This window comes from Canis lupus, chromosome 6 (genome assembly GCF_003254725.2).
Source record: "Canis lupus dingo isolate Sandy chromosome 6, ASM325472v2, whole genome shotgun sequence".
In the NCBI taxonomy this organism is placed as follows: Eukaryota; Metazoa; Chordata; class Mammalia; order Carnivora; family Canidae; genus Canis; species Canis lupus.
In genome coordinates, this window is record NC_064248.1 from 39,755,389 (window position 1) to 39,772,627 (window position 17,239).

Genomic DNA, 17,239 nt, shown 5'->3' on the forward strand with positions numbered 1-17,239 from the left:
TTTTTGATACACAATTTATACGTTACATTATTATATACACAAAAGAATGCGCCATAGGACCTGTGTAAGCGCACGACTCGCAGGCATTCGTTGCCTTCAGTGTGGCGCAACCACTCCTGCTATTTCCAACACTTTCCATCGTGGCACAGTGAAGCTTCCTGCACGGCCCCTGGCAACCTTGAAGCTACTTAGCATCTCCGTGGAGTTCCAGGTTCTGCGCACGACCTAGGAACGGAACCCTACAACATGTGGCTTCTCTCACTGAGCATCAGGTCCTCAGGGGTCAGCCCCATGGCAGCAGGTGTCAGTGCCTCGGCCTGCTCTGCAGCTGCGCGATGATCGTTGTATGCCTGGACCACAACTGGCCTACCCACCCAGCTGCTGACGACACTTGGGCTGTTCCCACCTGTCATCCACCTGGTTTGCTTCTACAGACTTGGGTTCCAGGGGAAGGAGAGTGAAGCCCGCCCTGCAGGGACGCGGCCCCGCACGGCCCTGCCAGCCTCCGCCAAAGCCCCTCCCGGGGAAATCATCGCTGTCATTCCCATCCGAACGGTCCTCATCCTGCCCCCATCTCCATGGCACCTGCTACTCTTCTCACTTTTATTTTGTAAACTGCTGGGGGCATTTCAGTGAAGCGGGTTGTTTCGTGCTCGCCTACTTCTAAGAACCGCTTGTGCTCGTTCAGACCTCGGGCATCCTGTCTGAGACCTCGGTCAAGCATTGTGAGGACTGGGATGGCTGGGGCCGGGAAGCCCCCACCCCAGGGCCGCTGCTGATCAGGCAAGGCCTGCGGGGCCGCACACCTGGCCGGCAGGTGAGCCCCGGGGCAGGACGCGTCACGGGTCCGCGCGGCGCGGGGAAGGCGGCCGGCTCGTCCGCGGGGCTGCACCCGCCGGCAGGGGGCGCGCGCCCTGCTCCAGGAGCCCGGCCGAGGGGCCAGACGCGCATGCGCTGCGCGGGGCGCTTTCCGGCAGCGTGGCGGAACAAGCCGGCCGTTTCGCGGCCTTTGACGACCTCCGCGCCCCGCGCCCGGCGGCAGGCTTGGCGCCATGGCGTCGCCCTTCAGCGGGGCGCTGCAGCTGACGGACCTGGATGACTTCATCGGGCCGTCTCAGGTGCGCCGGGAGGGGGACCCAGAGAGCCCCGCCGCGTACCCGGCGCTCCTGGGGGAGAGGGGGGCCGAGGCCGCCGGGGGGTCGGGCTCGTGACGCTGCCCGCGCGGGGGACGTGGGGGGGCTGTGAGGGCGGGGGGAGGGCGGAGGGGTCGAGGAGGGGGGAGGCGGGAGGGGAGGGGGGTGGGGACAAGGGGAGGGGGGTCGGGAGGAGGGGGGAGGCAAGGGGGGCTCAGGTCCCGGCGCGGGCAGGCGCCGACCTCCAGCCAGAGATGCGCACGCAGCCCCTGGGCGTCCTGAGAACGATGAGGTCCAGGTGAGGTCAGAGCCCGGGGCGCGCGGGTGGCTGCTGTCCTCGCTGTCCCCGTCCCCGTGCGACTGAGCCGCGGTGAGCGCCCCGGTGCCCCCAGCGCCCCGACTGCTGTCTCCTCCCGGAGCAGGACTGCATCAAGCCCGTGAAGGTGGACAGGCGGCCCGGAAGCGGGGTGGCCAAGATCCACATCGAGGACGACGGGAGTTACTTCCAGGTCAGTCCGGTAAGTTCCAGCCCAGCTGACGAAAAGCGCGATTTTGCTGCTCTTTCCAGTGATGAGCACGAGGATCGTGGGGCCTTCCGCAGTGGTCGGATTCCCTGAAGGCCAGGAGGATGTTGCTCGTAGTGACGCTGCTCCTTAGGTGGTTACAGCGTAACTAGATCCTGGCCTAGTCGGCTATGAGGACTCCCAAGAATGGCCGTGCCATCCTGGGGACCACAGGCATGGGCGCACCTGGCACGGGAACTCCTCCAGGCAGGGGAGGAGCCTCCAGTGGCACATGGCAGGGCTGGGGGGACGGGGATCAGGCATTCACAGGGAGTGAGCAGGCCCCCTGCTCAGGCCAGGAGAGTGACCCTGCAGCACACCGCAGCTCCTGCCCAAGCCAGCACAGCCCAGGGGAATGCCACCTTGGTGTGGGGTGGGGTCCACCTATGAAGGGGTCCAGGAGAGGTGCGGCCGTGCTGTCCCAAGCAGCAGTGGTTGATTTGGAAAGAAGTTGGGAAGCTTATTCTCTTGGCACGAGATCAAAGCCTGAGTCTTTAGGCTCATCTAACTCGAAAGTTAGGGTACTTTCAGTCCTGAGCTCAAATTGGGGTTTTGGTGTGAAGCGTAGCCCTGATGAGCTGGGCTGGAAGGGAGACCCCGTCTCCTCAGCCCCTGGGTCCCATTCTGGGCCCCTGCAGCTCGCCTGGCCCTGGCTCACACTCTTCTGAGCGTATAGGGAAGTACAGGGGCTCAGCTGGGTCGCTGGCACCTGGGGAAGTGGCAGGGGGTCAGCCAGGACGCCAACGCCCACACCAGGTTCTGCATCTGTTTGCCATCTGGCTGTTGCCGCCCGTGTGTCTGTCCCCTCTGGGGCTACTGCTCTTCACTGAGCAGAGCGCCACCTCTCTCTGCCCTCTCTGCCTTCATCTCAGCCTTGCCTTTCTCATCCTGCTGTTGGCCTCCGGCCTTTGACGTTTTCCCGTCTTCACAGCTGCACGAGTGCAGACTAGGAACCTCTGTGCGTGAGTGCAGACAAGTCACCTGCTTCTTTGCAGGTTTAACACCCACGTTCCACCCCGACAGGCTACAGGCCTCATTAATACGATTCTGATGTGCCAGCTGATCCTGTACCAAAGATAGAATTTGATGGAGCTAATTAAGTCTAGAATATGTATAGAACGTACATATTTCTGTAACAGATATTTAATCTTTAAAAATCCCGTAGCGGGATCCCTGGGTGGCGCAGCAGTTTGGCGCCTGCCTTTGGCCCGGGGTGTGATCCTGGAGACCCGGGATCGAATCCCACGTCGGGCTCCCGGTGCATGGAGCCTGCTTCTCCCTCTGCCTGTGTCTCTGCCTCTCTCTCTCTCTCTCTCTCTCTCTCTCTGTGACTATCATGAATAAATAAATAAAATCTTTAAAAAAAAAATAAAAATAAAAATAAAAATCCCGTAGCTTTCAAAGCCAGCCAACTTCCATGTTGGTTGTCGGAGTTGTGAGCCAGAGAATAAAGGTTTCCTGTAGGTTCTGTCATTGTGAGAGCTCATGTCCTTGTGGCTGCAGGATGGAGGGACCCAGAGGCTGGAGAAGGCAAAGATCTCGCTGGATGACTGCCTGGCGTGCAGTGGCTGTGTCACCTCGGCGGAGACCGTGCTCATCACTCAGCAAAGCCACGAGGAGCTGCGGAAGGTCCTAGATGCCAACAAGGTAAGTGGTGGGCAGTCTCGGAGACTTCTTTAACTTGACATCAACCCCTGTATCCTTAGCTGTTGCCTTCAAGGGCAGCTAATCTCCAGGTGACTCCCACATTTTTAAAGTGTCATCAACGGTATCTCAGTACTTCAGTGCTACACTAAAGTGTTGGGCCCTCCACGTGCCTAAACATGACACGTCCTGACGGAGGTAGGGCACGCTGTCTCCAGCACCAGATCATGGGGACTCCGTGTGAAACACACCAAGTGAGCACGTGCCCCTTGCTTTGCAGACGGCAGCCCCGGGGCAGCAGAGGCTGGTTGTGGTTTCTGTCTCGCCCCAATCCAGAGCTTCGCTGGCTGCAAGATTTCAGCTGAGCCCTACGGACACTGCCAGGAAGCTGACCGCATTCTTCAAGAAGATCGGTAGGCACCAAACGTCGTGTGAGTGCTGTAGCTCAGCGTGGGGGGGTCCCGTGAGGGGGCTCCTCAGGCCTCCGAGTCCCTGAATCCAGACACTCCAGACTGTTCGGAGTTGACTTCAGCCCGAAGTTTCGGTTTGACAAACGGGAGCTGTGCCTTAGCGGGGAGCCCCCTGAGTCCTCTCTGTGCTCTCCCAACCTGGAACTCACCCACTCCTCTCATTGGTTTTACATGATCATCATCGAGGCCCGTTTCCCAGGTCCCCGTCAGGTTGTAGCTCAGATCCACTTTGGGTGACTTCTGTGCGTCAGGAGCTGGGCTGGGAGGTCATGGGCTGGGCAGTCGTGGGCTGGGCACTGCAAAGGGTGTGGCTTGGTCCTGGGCTGTCACCGTGGGCGCAGCTGGGGCCATCCCACCGTCCTTCATGGGGGTGAGGTGGTGCTTGCCTTGCAGGGGTGCACTATGTGTTTGATACCGCCTTTTCGAGGAACTTCAGTCTCCTGGAGAGCCAGCGCGAGTTTGTGCAGCGGTTCCGAGAACAGACCAACTCCACGCAGGCCTTGCCTGTGCTCACGTCCGCCTGCCCAGGTGTGTCCACGCTGCAGGCCGTGGGTAACAGGAATGCTCGATGCGGCAGCGTAGGCTTCTGGTCTCCTCGGCAGGGGGAGCCACCTTGAGAGTCCCTAGCTCCCCAGACCGTGATCTCACAGATGCCAGCGGCCAGTGAGTGACAGCAGAGCAGGGGCGGTCTGGGACCGTAGCCCCTTGTACGAGTAGCTCCACCCCAAGAGCATCATGTCACTCACTGGCTGGTGAGACGGCCCTTTTGTTCCCTGTGTCGACCGCAGGCTGGATCTGCTATGCTGAGAAGACACACGGGAACTTCCTCATCCCTTACCTCAGCACTGCCCGGTCCCCACAGCAGGTCATGGGCTCCCTGGTCAAGGACTTCTTTGCCCAGCAGCAGGTAACAGGAATGTTCCATCTGTGAACCATTCACTGCCATTGTCCTGAAAGATGAGCCAAGATCTACAATGTCCACAGGCCCCTACAAAGCAGCTCACTCACGTCCTGGCCCCTGGCCGGCTGTGTCACCCCCACCTCACCTGATGGGGGCCCCCTTTTACTGCTGGGTCAGGCAGCGATTCCACATTTCCACATTTCTCGGCAGCATTTGACCCCCGACAGGATCTACCATGTGACGGTAATGCCGTGCTATGACAAAAAGCTGGAAGCTTCCAGACCAGACTTTTTCAACCAGGAGCACCAGACGCGTGACGTGGATTGTGTCGTCACCACAGGTGTGGGTCCTGCTGCCCTGAGTCCAGGGCATGGATGGCGTTGCCTGGGTTCTGCCCACAGGCCCCAGCTGAAGCTGCCATCCCCTGTGCACGAGGCACCCCCCGCCCTCTCCTCGGAGCCAGGTCCTACTTCACAGCTTCACAGCTTTACAGCTGTTCCATGATCTTGGCGACCTGTGATCAATGGGCTCCCCTCACCCCCCGCACTACCTGAGTGTTTGCCCTAAAACAGTCTGCGTGGGAGGTGTGCCAAGATTCTTGTCAACTGCTCTGACTCACGTGGGTCTCCCCATTTCTGAGTTGAGCAGCCTCAGAGAGTCTCCCAGGTACTTAAAATACAGAGAAATAAACGCTCAGGAGCCCGGACAGCAGTGGGGAAAGGTTTCCTGCATGAATGTGGCCCTGTCCACCTGTGGGGAGCCGTGACCACACTGCCACGGGCACACCTCGGGGATGGGCCTGCCCACCCCCCACCGTGCTACCGTGAGGGTGGGCTGCAGGTCTGGGGAGCAGGCTGGCTCTTCTGAGAGTCTTCAGAAGTAGAGTCCTTCCTCGCCTCTGTGGCCAGGCTCGTCCTCCACCCTTAGGCCAGGAGGTGGGCGTTTGGGTGTCCAGAGCCAAAGCACAGGTTGCAGACGATGTGAGTTTCCTCAGTGTTTTTTTGGTGGAGATCTCAGCTGAAGAGCGTCTGTGCTGGGGTCTTGTTGTAGGAGAAGTGTTCAAGTTGCTGGAGGAAGAAGGGGTGTCACTCTCAGAACTGGAGCCAGCCCCCCTGGACAGCCTGTAAGTCAGCATCTCCTGCGGCAGAGGGGAGCATGTAGTCTGGCGTCAAGGTGCTCGTGACGTTGGTGGGGGGTTGCAGGTGTCCTGGAAAGCAGCAGAAGTGAGAACATGGGGTAGGCCCCGTCCCCTTCCTCTCCCCTGCCATGGCTTCCTTCTGGGTGATTCCATGTCTGCCCTGTGACTTGTCCACAGAGGTGGTCAAGTTCACGAGATGGCCAGTGGCCACCTAACTGATGGTCATCGAGCTGACCCCAACTTGACACAGGTCTGAGCTCCTCAAACAGGTTACTTGACAGCAGGACAGTCATCCTCCCACCTGAGCTACCTCCTGACACCCAGAAACCCCCAGGTCCTGGACTCTTTTCCCTCAAATGTGAGAGACAAAGGTTACCCGAAACCTCCATGGACAGTAGCCCTGCTGCCACCTGAGGCCGTGCCTTGCTCCCCAGGTGCAGCAGCATGTCTGCCCAAGAACCCAGCAGCCATCGGGGTGGGGGCTCCGGGGGTTACCTGGAGCACGTGTTCCAGCATGCAGCCCGGGAGCTCTTTGGAATCCACGTGGATGAGGTCACCTACAGACCCCTGAGGTCAGTGGGAAGGGCTGGCACTTGGGGACAGGGCAGCCCATCAGGTTCCCTCGCTGAGCTGGGCTTGGAGGACAGCAGGTTGGGTTTGATGAAGACCCAGGGCACCAGGTAGGAGCTGAGCCCTCCTGTCTGGCGAGAACTCTCCAGAGCTCTGCCTCCCCATCACAGAGGTCAGTGTCCCTTTGCACCCCCCCAGTGGTCTATGGGCTGTGGTGGCAAGGTGGTGCGCCTGGCACAGGGGATGTCCCGACACAACGCCCCGCCCCGGGGCCATCCTCGGGAGGCAGGGGGCTCCCATCCTAAAGATGAGGAAATTTAGCAGAAGTGAGCTTTCCACCTTCTCCTTCCTCACTATCCACCGAAGAGCCGGGTAGCTCGACCAATGTGCCTGCAGGGGTGGGAATGGGAGGGAGCCCAAGCTGTGCTTCCCTCAGGAACAAGGACTTCCAGGAGGTGACCCTGGAGAAGGAGGGCCGTGTCCTGCTGCACTTTGCCGCAGCCTACGGCTTCCGCAACATCCAGAACCTGGTGCAGAAGCTCAAGCGAGGGCGCTGCCCGTACCATTACGTGGAGGTCATGGCCTGCCCTGCAGGTAGCTGTGGTGTGGCCTGCTCCTCAAAGACCGCGCGGGGCCCTTACCAGTACCAGGGCCGGGGCAGCGTCCCGCCAGGGCAGGAGGGGTGGAGGAAGCCTGGTCTTCTCCCCCACCTGGGTGGTCGGGGGGCGCAGGACAGCCGGCGTTGGGAAGCGGCGTGCCATGCCCCCGAATGCAGGTGTCCTCCTATAACTGCTCTCACCTGTCTTGTCTCCTCCAGGCTGCTTGAACGGCGGAGGCCAGCTCAAGGCCCCCGACATGCCCAGCAAGGAGCTTCTCCAGCAGGTTGAGATGCTGTACGGCATGGTTAGGACGGAAGTACCGGAGAACGTGCCTGGCGTCCAGGAACTGTATAGGAGCTGGCTGCAAGGTGAAGGCTCAGAGCAGGCTGGCCGCCTGCTGCACACAAGCTACCATGCGGTGGAGAAGGCCAGCTCCAGCCTCAGCATCAGGTGGTAGGAGGCCTCCTCACAGATCTGCTGGGCCTACCACAGCCAGTCTTGGGACCCCAGGGATCGCCCCCAAAACACCGAACGGCAGGGATGTGTTGGAACCCACACAGAAACAGGACTCGGACCCATAGCCAGTGAAGGTGACCTCAAGCCTGCACTCACCCAGACTCCCCATGGCGGGAGGCCGGAGGTTCCCTAAGGTCCCAGAACCTCCCCGTGGGCCCAGGTCTATGAGCAGTGTCCTCGTGAGGGCCGGTCTTGTGAGCAGCTTAAGGCAGAGCTGGGACCCCTCCCCATGTCTGGAGTCACCCCCCTGAAGCAGGGTCGGCCAGGCTAGTCAAGCTCCTCGCCCAGGGTGAGGAGCCCTCCTGCACTGGTCAGCAGTGGACGCTGGCAGGAGAGGAGCACCCAGCCCACAGCACCTGTGCTGGGGATGGAGTACCTGTCCCACCTGGAACTGGGTGTTGGACGCCGTGGCTTCTGGGACCTGAGAACTTGTGTTTCTGGGCAAGTTCCAGGTGGGAAGCAGGTTCTGTTGATCAGGCAGGAAGTCCCATCCCACAGCTGGGCCCCCCCGACTGGGTGGGGGAGAGGACAGATTGCGCTGAGCCCGCCAGGCCTGTCACCACAGAGCTCCAAATCTAATAAAGGGATCTCTGAAAACGGTTCCAAGTCCAAGAGCATCCGGCAGCATCGAGAAAGAGGCCTTTCACAGCTTTATTCATAGTGCACCCTAGCACACCGCTTCCCAAACAACCAGGCCTCAGGGGTCACATGCACCCCAGAGAGGGCCTCACGTGTGCAGTGCCCACCCTCCAAGGCTGGGCAGCCAGCTGGGCAGGGCCATGGAAGCTTACAGAGGCAATCCTCCTCAGCTCTGTCCGCTGAGGGTTGAAGGAGGAGAGCTGTGATGCTTGGCTCCACGGCGGGTCCTCCTGGGGCTCACTTCTGTTGGGGTGTGCCCAGGAGCCCCCACTGCAGTGCCAGGAGGGCCCGGGCCTGCGGCTGCAGCGGCTCAGCTGCCCGCTGGAAGCTTGCCCGCTCCTTGCAGAGTGCCTCCAGGACCTCGGCTGGGGCCGCCTTCCCCGTGAACTTGCGCACAGGCTCTTCTCTGTGGGGAGAGGGGGCGCCATGGGGACCCTGTTGGGGACTGCTGGTGGGTATTGGCAGGGGACGCTTGAAGACCAGCATCTCCCTGCTGCAAGCCAGCCCGGTAGCCAGTCCCCTGACACCTCCTGCAGAGCCCAGGTGACAGCCAAGGAGGACCTGAGGACAGCAAGCCAGCCACGAGGCAGCCTGCTCTCTAGCACAGCCCCTGGGGTGAGCACAGGGTCCCCACAAGAAGGCCTGGGATGCCGACCAGTACTCACGCCACCCTTAGGAAGGGATTGTAGAGGAGCTCCTCGCTCAGGGTGGACGGCACTGTGGGCATATCGTCCTCATCCCTCTTCTGGAATGACCACAGGCCCTTGTTACAGCTTTATCTTAAGAGCCCCCAGGCAACATGGCTCCACTCAGCCCCACCGCTTCCCGGGGACTGGAGCAGAAGGGCTGCCTTGCCCGGTGTGGCCCTTGAGGGCGGCCACCCCTGGACCAGGGTTACCGGCTGCCCAGCCCCTGACCAGGAGGATACCCTGAGCTAAGGCAGGAGTGGTCCTGACTCCCCCTGCGGTGCCCCTCCTCCCGCCTAGCCGTCACCCACCCTCCAGACCTCGGGGAGGACAGGGAGGAGTGGCCGCACCTTGGCCCAGGACAGCTTAGCTCTCACGTGGTCGTTGCCCGGCTCCACTTTCTGCGCAAACTCCAGGTTGCCCAGCGTGTGCTCGTGGCCACAGAACACCTTCTGGAGAAAGGAGGCACTCGGGGGGTGCACAGTGCTGCCACCGGCAGATGGGGGGTGCTCACCCGGGCCGGCCTGGTCCCCCCGGCCCGGGACCCCAGCACCACCGGGACCCGGTGGGCCTCGGCTGGGGCTGATGAACCTTGGTTCTGCACGAGGGGCACGGGCACAAGTCAGCCACAGCGTGTGCCGCGGCCAGAGCCCGGAGGAGGGGAGAGGAGCGGTGGGGAGGAGGCGGCCCTCACCGTCTCGGGGGGCAGCGTGCCCAGGATCTGCGTCAGGCTCTCGTACATCTGCAGGGCTGTGCTCTCCAGGCGCAGGCCACAGCCGGCCACCGACAGCGCATCCCCTGGGGGGCACGGCAGGTCAGAGGCGGAGGAGCGGGGCCGGAGGGGGCGGGGCAGCGGGGCGGGGCAGCCGGTACCAGAGAACACCGCGGGCGGGTCCGGACACTCCTCTTCCCACAGGAAGTAGCTCATGTGGCCGGAGGTGTGGCCCGGCGTCAGGAGGCAGCGCGCGTGGATGGCCCCGAACTGCGGCAGAGGGGCGGGCGGCGGTGAGGCAGGGGGTGGGGGGTCCGGGCCGGCTCCCCGCCCTCCCGGGCGCGCGCTCACCCGCAGCTCCTCGCCGTGCACCAGCCTGCGGGTCAACGCGCAGATGCGCTCGTCGGCGCCCAGCACCGCCAGCCCCGGCCGCAGCCGCGCCAGCTCCGCGTTGCCCCGCGCGTGGTCCCTGCGGACGGCCGGGCCGGGGTCACACCGGGGTCGCGGCGGGGCAGGGGCGATGCCCTCGCGCCTCGGCCCGCCCCGACCGCGCTCACCAGTGGTGGTGGGTGGTCAGCACGGTCGTCAGTGATACCCCCTCCCGGCCCACGATCTCCAGCAGCTGAAAGGCACGGGAGTTAGGGAGATTCGGAAGGGCGAGGTGGCCGCCCCCTGCCGGCCCCGTGCCGGGGCGCCAGCGGCGAAGCAGGGGGAATGCGGTGGGGAGACCCAGGGGGCGAACGACCACGGGCACCGGGGAGGGGACACAAGTCAGAGGCGGCAGCCCCGAGATACGTGGCGAGCCGTGCGTGCCAAGTGCCCAGGAAGCAGGGAGCGGGGCGCGGAGGTGGGGGGCCCAGCGCTCCCCGCCGCCCTCAGGTTGCCCTCACCCTCTTGGGCACGGCCACGTCCACGGCCACAGCCTCCCGCGTGCGCTCCTCGATGACAAGGTACATGTAGTTATCCTCGAGCACGGGGATGACCTTGACCTTCATGGTCGCGGAGCTCAGGCACCCCGCGTCTTCCAGAGACGCTCCGCGCCCCTTCCTCCGGGCGGGGGCTTCCCACTCCAGGCCCCGGCAGGGCTGCGCGAGGGAGGGGTCAGAAAGGGAGCCCGCTCGCCGCTCCGCCGACTTCCCGGAGCACCGGTGCGGGAGCGCACGCCCCAGGCTCCAGCCCGGCCGGCGGGTGCGGACGCCAGCCCCCCCCGCGCCGCCGCCGCCGCCGCCGCCGCCGCCCCTGCGGCCACACCGCCCGCTCCGCGCTCCGGCCACGCCCCCGCGACGACGCAACGGCCCGGGGCCGCCTCTCCCGCTAACCACGCCTTCCCGGAGCCCCGCCCCCGCCCCTCCGCGCGTTCTGCCTAGGCCACGCCCCCCGCGGCGACGCAACCGCCCGGGCCCGCCCCTCCCGCGCCGCTAGCTCCGCACCTCCGCACCTCCCCCTAGGCCACGCCCCTCCAGGCCCGCCCCGCCCCGCCCCCCTCCTGTCCCCGCCGCGCCGCCGGGGCCCCGAGCTGCAACCTTCCCCGCGGAGGCTGCGCCTGCCCACTGCGCGGACCGCCTCACCGACGGCCGGACGGAGGCGGGCCTCGGCGCTGGCCACGGGCCTGAACGGAGCGCGGCCCTCGGATGGCCGCCGCCAACGGCCCGGGCCCCGGCGCAGGGAGCTGGCGTGCGCGGCTTGGGGCGCGCGCGTGCCCGGCGGGGGCCGCACGCACGCCCGGTCCCCCAGCGCCTCCTCCGCGAAGCCCTCTCGTCGCCGGGGCTGAGCCGGGCCTCCTGAACCTCCCAGCCCCTACCCTCCGGCTGGGGGCGGGGGAGTCCGTCCGCCGGCACAACCGGAAAGGTCGGCGCCTACTGTGTGAAGCCCCGCGCAGCGCAGGGCCCCGCTGCTTCTGTGCTCGCTGCCTCGCCTGGGACTTATGCGCTCCCGGGTCCGCCCAGCGGTACCCGGGATAAGGGCGGAGGTGCCGGCGTGCACCTCCCGGATGAGAAAACGAACCCGGACAGGATGGGGCTGCACAGGGAATGAGCCGAGAGGCCGCCTCCCTGGCCACCCAACTGCCCCGGCTGCCCTCGCGGGTGGGGGAGACCAACAGAGGCCTTGGCAACGCAAGCCAGTGTGGCGGCAACGGGCCCGGAGGCGAGGCGGCCCGCCCTTGGGGTGGCCACAGTTCCTTCTGCCCATGGAGCGCGCTGCAGCCACCAGGCCGGGGCCCTCACCCGGGGCCGCTGAGAATGTGAGTCCCTCCGGCGCACCTGTGCTGCCGCCGTGGGGTCAGGCTGTGCCCTCAGAGACCAGGAGACACGGCCCTAGCTCCGGTGGCCTGTGGGGAGGGGGGCGGGGGGCGGAGGCCACGCCCAAGCCTGACACCCACCTAGGGCATGGGGGTGCCTCCCCAGGTTCTGCCCCAAGCCGAGGACTGGACAGCCAGCCTCAAGACAGAGCTTCCCTCAGATCTAGAGCTGAGTGAGGAGCAGCGACTGCAGGTGGGTGTGGGGGCCCTAGGGTGCTAGCAGGAGGGAGGGACCCACAGGCACCCCCTCACCATGGACACCCGCAGATCTCCAAGGAGTTGGTCGACCTGCAGATCACAACTCTTCAGCTGCGGGAGCAGCATGAGGCCGAAGTCTTTGAGCTGAAGAATGAGGTGGGTGCTGATACGTGCCCACACGTGCCAGCCAGAGCACATGGGGAGCTGGCGCATCCTGGGGACCAGTGCTGTGGGGGGTCCCGGTGCACTCATGTGACTGTCCACACTGGTGGTGCCTGCGAGTCCCATCTGCCACCTGTGCTGTGTGTCCCTGTATGTACCCAGATGACGTGGACCTACCTCAGGTGGTCTGGCAGGCAGGTGCAGCCACTCACCCGCTCACCTGCAGGTCCTACGGCTGGAGAGCCGGGTGCTGGAGCTGGAGCTGCAGCTGCATGGAGCTCGTACTGACCTGGGGCACTGCCAGGAGCTGGCACCGGGGCTGCAGCACAAGGCCCCAGAGCAGGGACACTCCACTCACCACAGGCCCCAGGTCGCCTTGAGTGCATGGAGGGGCCGGCTGGGTGGGAGCCCAGCAGGGGCCCAGCAGAGGCACAGCGAGGTCGGGACTGGCATTCTCGTACAGGCACAGCCTGAGGACTTCCCAGCCCCCGAGCATCAACAGCAGAAGCTGGGGGACGGTGTGGGTGCGCAGCCTCGTGGCTTGGGGCTCTGTCCAGATCTCCCCCAGCCCATGGTGGTGTTGGGCAGTGCCAGGATCCCAGAGCCTGGGGTCTCCGCCAGCCAGCCCTGGCGCACCCCGCAGCTGCAGGGAGAATGGAAGCGAGTGCTGGAGCAGCACAAGGCCCAGAAGCAGGTGCTGGAGGCCCGTGTGTGAGTGGCTGCTTCCCTCGGCATGGGGAGGGTCCAGCCTGACCCCAGGCTCAGAGCGGCTCTTCCCAAGAGCAGAGGGAGTCCCGCCCACCCCACCCTGTGCCCAGCTGAGCCTCACACCCGTGTTCTCAGAGCGGACCTGGGCTGGCGGCTGCAGGGGGCGCGAGCAGAGGCCAGGACAGCTGGGCAGCGACTAGCTGCACAAGCCATGGTGAGGCCCTGCCCTGCCCATTTTGACACCTAGTAGGGCATCCTACAGTCGTGGAGTGTGGGTTCAGGGCTACCCCCGCCGCCCCCAGGTGTTGTCTGCCTGCCAAGGTCAGCTCCGCCAGGCCGAGGTGGAGAACGCCCAGCTGCAGCTGCAGCTCAAGAAGCTGAACGAGGAGTATGCCTTCCAGCTGCAGCGATGTGCCCAAGCTGTGGCCGTGAGCACTGGGGGCGGCCCCGTGCTGGGGGGGTGGCCCCGTGCTGAGTGAGCAGCCTCAGGTCCCGGGGAGCCAGCCTAACCTGGCTGTGTGCACAGCCCAGTCCACTTCACAGAGGGGACTGCGGGCAGTGTCCGCGCGGCAAGCCCACCCAGCCCACCCCTCCAGGAGTACACCAACCGGGCGGGCCAGGTGCCCGCAGCCGCAGCCCTTCGCACGTTCCTGGAGACCACTCTGGAGGACATCCGGGCAGCGCACCGCAGCCGTGAGCAGCAGTTGGCCCGGGCTGCTCGTGCCTACCGCAAGCGCCTGGCAGATCTAAGCCGTAGGCACCAGGAGCTGCTGGCTGCCCACAGGTGGGCCCCTCCCTGAGACGGGCACCTTGGCGGGGGTGACTCTATGTGACTTGGCATGTGGTTTAGTGTGCAGCAGGTGCTGGCAGGCCCCAGTGGGGCACACGGGACCCCCAAAGCTACCTTTGAGGCAGCCACCTCCGACCTGGAGTCTCTGCACCTGGCTCCCGCACTTGGTCACCCAGGAGAAGACCAGGCCAGGCTGCAGACCGAGCTCCAGAAGCTCCAGGCCCAGGTGAGCTCTCCCTGCTGCCCCCCACCGGCCGTGTAGCATGGCAGCCCAAACACACCCCGGACCCATCAAGGCTCAGCCAAGATCCAATCCCTAAGCAGCCTGCCCCGTTCAGCCAACACAGGATCCCTATCACAGCCCACCAGGCTCACAACGCTGCTCTTGTTCCCACAGAAGGGGCCCAGGGAAGCCTCCCAGGGGGGCAGCACGCTAGAGCCACAGTGAGTACCCAGGGGTGGGGCTGGGGACCTGCAGGAGCATCAGTCATCCGCGCCCTCAACTCTGACTGCTGGGTGGGGTTTGGTTGCTGTGGTGAACAAGCTGCCCAGCTGTGCTGTGGGGTTTGGGTCTGTATGGGAGGCAGCCATAATCACAGAAGGCCGAGTGCCTGGGGTGAATGGGGCCCTGACAGGAGAGATCTTTTTTTTTTTTTTTTTTTTTTTTTTTTTTATGACAGTCACACAGAGAGAGAGAGAGAGAGGCAGAGACACAGGCAGAGGGAGAAGCAGGCTCCATGCACCGGGAGCCTGACATGGGATTCGATCCCAGGTCTCCAGGATCATGCCCTGAGCCAAAGGCAGGCGCCAAACCGCTGAGCCACCCAGGGATCCCAGGAGAGATCTAATCTTGAATGGAGGGTCACGGAGATCCCCTGAGGAGGGGCCATCTCAGAGAGACCTGGGTGACCTACGGATGACGAGGCGTGGTAGACGGCCAGCAGAGGCCCTGGCCTTGGGACAGGACGGGAGCAGGCTGCCCGGTGATTTCAGTCCTTGCCTCTGGGCCTCCATGTTTTTAACTGTGCAATGGGGAGGATTTGTATCAGCCCCTACTGCCAGAGTTCTGAGAAATAAACCCCTAGGATGGGGGGTAGGCCCCTTATCAACATCTATACGGCACCGGGGTCACTGTCTGGCTTCATGGCTTAGCCCTCCATGAGTGGGCCTGGGTTGCCCTGCCCCCACATGCCGATAGCTCAGAGGCCTGAGCAGGCCCATAGTGGACAGGTGGGCACATGCTGTCCTGAGTCTGGTGCTCCAACTTGAGCAAGACCATTGGTCAGCACCTGGCCTGACGCTGGCCCTCATACCTGCCCTTTCCTGTCTCCCCACAGGGCCCAGGAAGCTGCTTCCTGGGCCCAGATCCACCAGAAGCTCCAGGACTTCTCCCGTGGTACCCAGGTAATCGGCAAAGCCTGGCTGGGAGCCCCTCCTCACACTATCCCATCTCATAGCTGACACCTTCCCCCATGCCAGGCAGAGCTGGAACGCGAGCGGGCACAGCTACTAGTACGGGCCACGATGGCCGAGGAGCAACTTTCTGAGCTACAGGAGTACGTGGACCAGCACCTAGGCAGGTGGGCTGGCTGTGACCTGAGGACCCCAATCCCAGGCACCGAGACAGGGCTTGTGCACAGCCCAGCAGGTGACTAATGCTGACTCCTCTGTGCAGGTACAAACAGGAGATCCTGAGGCTGAGGAAGCTGACGGGTACGGAGGACGCCTGGAAAGTGGGGGCCACACCTTCAGTGAAGCCCCAGCACCTGAAGACCCAAAGCCGCTAGCCAGTTGTCAAACCACAGCAGAACTCTTCACAGCCAGCGTGGAGGCCTCCCCACTGCACCTCCTTGGGGTGGGGGTCATTCCTCTCAGCCCTCCACCTAACAAGAGTCAGGACGTAGTCCGCTGAGTCTTTATTGTGTCCAAATAGTCAGCCAGCCAGAGAAGTGGGGGCCCCAGGGACTGAGGCAGAACTGGGTCCTGGGGGGACCTGACCAGCTGGGCTACCACTATGGACGTCATAGGCCCAGACGCGGTCCAGACCCTCACCCAACACGGCCACAGGCTGCCAAGTGGGGAGAGGAAAGCGCCCCGACACCACTCGGGCCCCTTCGGGCAGCTCTGCCTGCAACTTGTCTTCCAGCAGCGGGAGCTGTGGGAAAGAGCAGGGGGTAGGGTGCACAGGACGGGAGGTGACCGCCCACCCACCCATGTCCTCCCGGTGCTCCGAGGCTGGCCTGGGCCTCCCCTGGGGCGGGCTGCCGCCCCGGCCCCCCGACCTACCACGCTAGGCGCCAGGAACACAGACACGTTGTGGCAGTCCCTCAGGTTCACCTGCAAGAAGACGTCACCCCAGGAGAGTCAGCCGCCCGGGCAGGTGGCCAACCCAGGACGGGAAACGTGGAAGTCAGACGTGGGGCATGAGGGGCTCCGGGACTCCCTGGGTTACCTTCCAGAGATCCTGGCAGCAGAAGCGGACGCTGCCCGCGCAGCCCGCCCTCCAGGCATGCAGCCGAGCCAGCCCCACTAGCCACGGGTTCAGCTCGTAGCCCAGCGCCGGGCGAAGGCCGCACCTGTGGGCCGCCAGCACCTGCGGGCACAGGACACCGTGGGGACCGAGCGGTGGCGCGGTGCGCGGGCCACGGCCGCCCCCTGCGCCAGGTGCTTACAATTCTGCCGTCGCCGGAGCCCAGGTCCACCGTCTTCCCGGGACGGCCTCGCAGCAGCGTCAGCACGTGCTCCACCTGCCTGGCGCTCGCCCCCACATAGGGCACCTGGGCAAGGAGCAAGGGCGGGGTCCCCTGACCTGAGCCACGCGGCGGCAGGGCCAGCGCCCCGTCTGCGCCCCGGCCCCGCCCCTGCAGCCGCAGCCGCACTGCGCGGGCCCCCGGCCCCAGCCCCGCCCCGCCCCCGCCCCCGCCCCGCAGCCGCTCGGCCCTGCCCCCGGTCGGTCCCGCCCCCCAGCCCTGCCCCTGCAGCCGCCCAGGCCCCGCCCCCCAGTCGGCCCCGCCCCGCACCTGCAGCCGCAGCGGCACGGCCCGGAAGCCCGGCTGCAGCAGCAGCGCCCACACGGCGTAGGCGGCCAGCCCCGAGCCCGCCGCCGCCTGCAGCAGCCCCAGCGCCCCCAGCCGCCGCTCGCGCAGCTCCGTCAGCGCCTCGCCCGGCTCGTCCGGCTCCATGGCCCCCCGCCCCAGCGTCCTCCCGGGCTCCGGGAGAGCGTCCCCGCCGCGGCGCCGGAAGGGGCGGGCGGAGGCCGCGGCTGGGCGCCGGAAGCGCCTCCGCTCGCGTCCGACCGGGGGCCCGGGCCCTTCCCGCGCGTTCCGCCCCGTGCAGGCCCGCGGGGGGCCTGGGCCCGGGAGCCGGTGGCGGCCCGCCCCCGCGCAGGGACGACACGGCCGCCGACCTGGGGGGGGAGGAGGGAGGAGAGGGCGGCGGCGGGGGGGCGGGGCGCTCGCGGCCCCCGGGTCCCCGCAGCGCCCGCCGAGCCCGCGGCAGGTGCCCCGCTGAC

General features: G+C 65.2%; 4 protein-coding genes and 1 long non-coding RNA gene across 16 annotated transcripts; 2 read left to right on the top strand and 3 right to left on the bottom strand.

Annotated features, from left to right (window-relative positions):
* Positions 1-960: 960 nt before the first annotated feature.
* On the top strand, positions 961-8,135 carry CIAO3 (cytosolic iron-sulfur assembly component 3). 2 transcript variants are annotated; one of them, XM_025417122.3, is made up of 11 exons: positions 961-1,118; positions 1,556-1,651; positions 3,200-3,343; positions 3,621-3,753; positions 4,204-4,338; positions 4,599-4,717; positions 4,922-5,051; positions 5,762-5,834; positions 6,284-6,421; positions 6,856-7,013; positions 7,237-8,135. In XM_025417122.3, exons 1-11 carry the CDS (start codon positions 1,053-1,055, stop codon positions 7,473-7,475), a joined length of 1,431 nt encoding a protein of 476 aa, XP_025272907.1. In that variant the 5' UTR covers positions 961-1,052; the 3' UTR covers positions 7,476-8,135. The 2 variants fall into 2 exon arrangements, with proteins under 2 accessions (XP_025272907.1, XP_025272908.1); XM_025417123.3 differs by having other exon boundaries at positions 1,556-1,642.
* LOC112640612 (uncharacterized) lies at positions 2,824-7,355 on the bottom strand. Of its 2 annotated transcripts, none has more exons than XR_007411325.1 (3): positions 7,219-7,355; positions 6,345-6,484; positions 2,824-5,918 (listed from the first exon to the last, which is right to left on the bottom strand). It is a non-coding gene; the product is annotated as an uncharacterized LOC112640612 (long non-coding RNA). The 2 variants fall into 2 exon arrangements; XR_004816417.2 differs by lacking the exon at positions 7,219-7,355 and having other exon boundaries at positions 2,824-4,760; positions 4,857-5,918; positions 6,345-6,479.
* Positions 8,136-8,161: 26 nt separating the features above from the next.
* HAGHL (hydroxyacylglutathione hydrolase like) lies at positions 8,162-11,270 on the bottom strand. 5 transcript variants are annotated; one of them, XM_025417125.3, is made up of 9 exons: positions 11,140-11,270; positions 10,462-10,656; positions 10,129-10,193; positions 9,923-10,040; positions 9,733-9,841; positions 9,554-9,657; positions 9,210-9,311; positions 8,839-8,918; positions 8,162-8,579 (listed from the first exon to the last, which is right to left on the bottom strand). In XM_025417125.3, the coding sequence occupies exons 2-9, from the start codon at positions 10,564-10,566 to the stop codon at positions 8,411-8,413; spliced, it is 852 nt and encodes a 283-aa protein (XP_025272910.1). In that variant the 5' UTR covers positions 10,567-10,656; positions 11,140-11,270; the 3' UTR covers positions 8,162-8,410. The 5 variants fall into 5 exon arrangements, with proteins under 5 accessions (XP_025272910.1, XP_048967536.1, XP_025272911.1 ...); XM_049111579.1 differs by having other exon boundaries at positions 11,095-11,206; XM_025417126.3 differs by lacking the exon at positions 11,140-11,270 and having other exon boundaries at positions 9,210-9,308; positions 10,462-10,800.
* A 58-nt stretch (positions 11,271-11,328) lies between these two features.
* CCDC78 (coiled-coil domain containing 78) lies at positions 11,329-15,631 on the top strand. 6 transcript variants are annotated; one of them, XR_003124111.3, is made up of 12 exons: positions 11,329-11,813; positions 11,956-12,063; positions 12,138-12,224; positions 12,457-12,941; positions 13,074-13,152; positions 13,220-13,366; positions 13,535-13,722; positions 13,789-13,954; positions 14,126-14,172; positions 15,066-15,132; positions 15,212-15,308; positions 15,404-15,631. XR_003124111.3 is itself a non-coding variant. In XM_025417121.3 (12 exons), the coding sequence occupies exons 1-11, from the start codon at positions 11,496-11,498 to the stop codon at positions 15,273-15,275; spliced, it is 1,782 nt and encodes a 593-aa protein (XP_025272906.1). In that variant the 5' UTR covers positions 11,329-11,495; the 3' UTR covers positions 15,276-15,308; positions 15,404-15,631. The 6 variants fall into 6 exon arrangements, 5 of the variants coding, with proteins under 5 accessions (XP_025272906.1, XP_025272901.1, XP_025272903.1 ...); XM_025417121.3 differs by having other exon boundaries at positions 15,186-15,308; XM_025417116.3 differs by having other exon boundaries at positions 15,208-15,308.
* On the bottom strand, positions 15,630-16,953 carry ANTKMT (adenine nucleotide translocase lysine methyltransferase). The gene is made up of 5 exons (XM_025417129.3): positions 16,749-16,953; positions 16,401-16,505; positions 16,181-16,321; positions 16,015-16,065; positions 15,630-15,883 (listed from the first exon to the last, which is right to left on the bottom strand). The coding sequence occupies exons 1-5, from the start codon at positions 16,908-16,910 to the stop codon at positions 15,662-15,664; spliced, it is 681 nt and encodes a 226-aa protein (XP_025272914.1). The 5' UTR covers positions 16,911-16,953; the 3' UTR covers positions 15,630-15,661.
* Between the last annotated feature and the right edge of the window lie 286 nt (positions 16,954-17,239).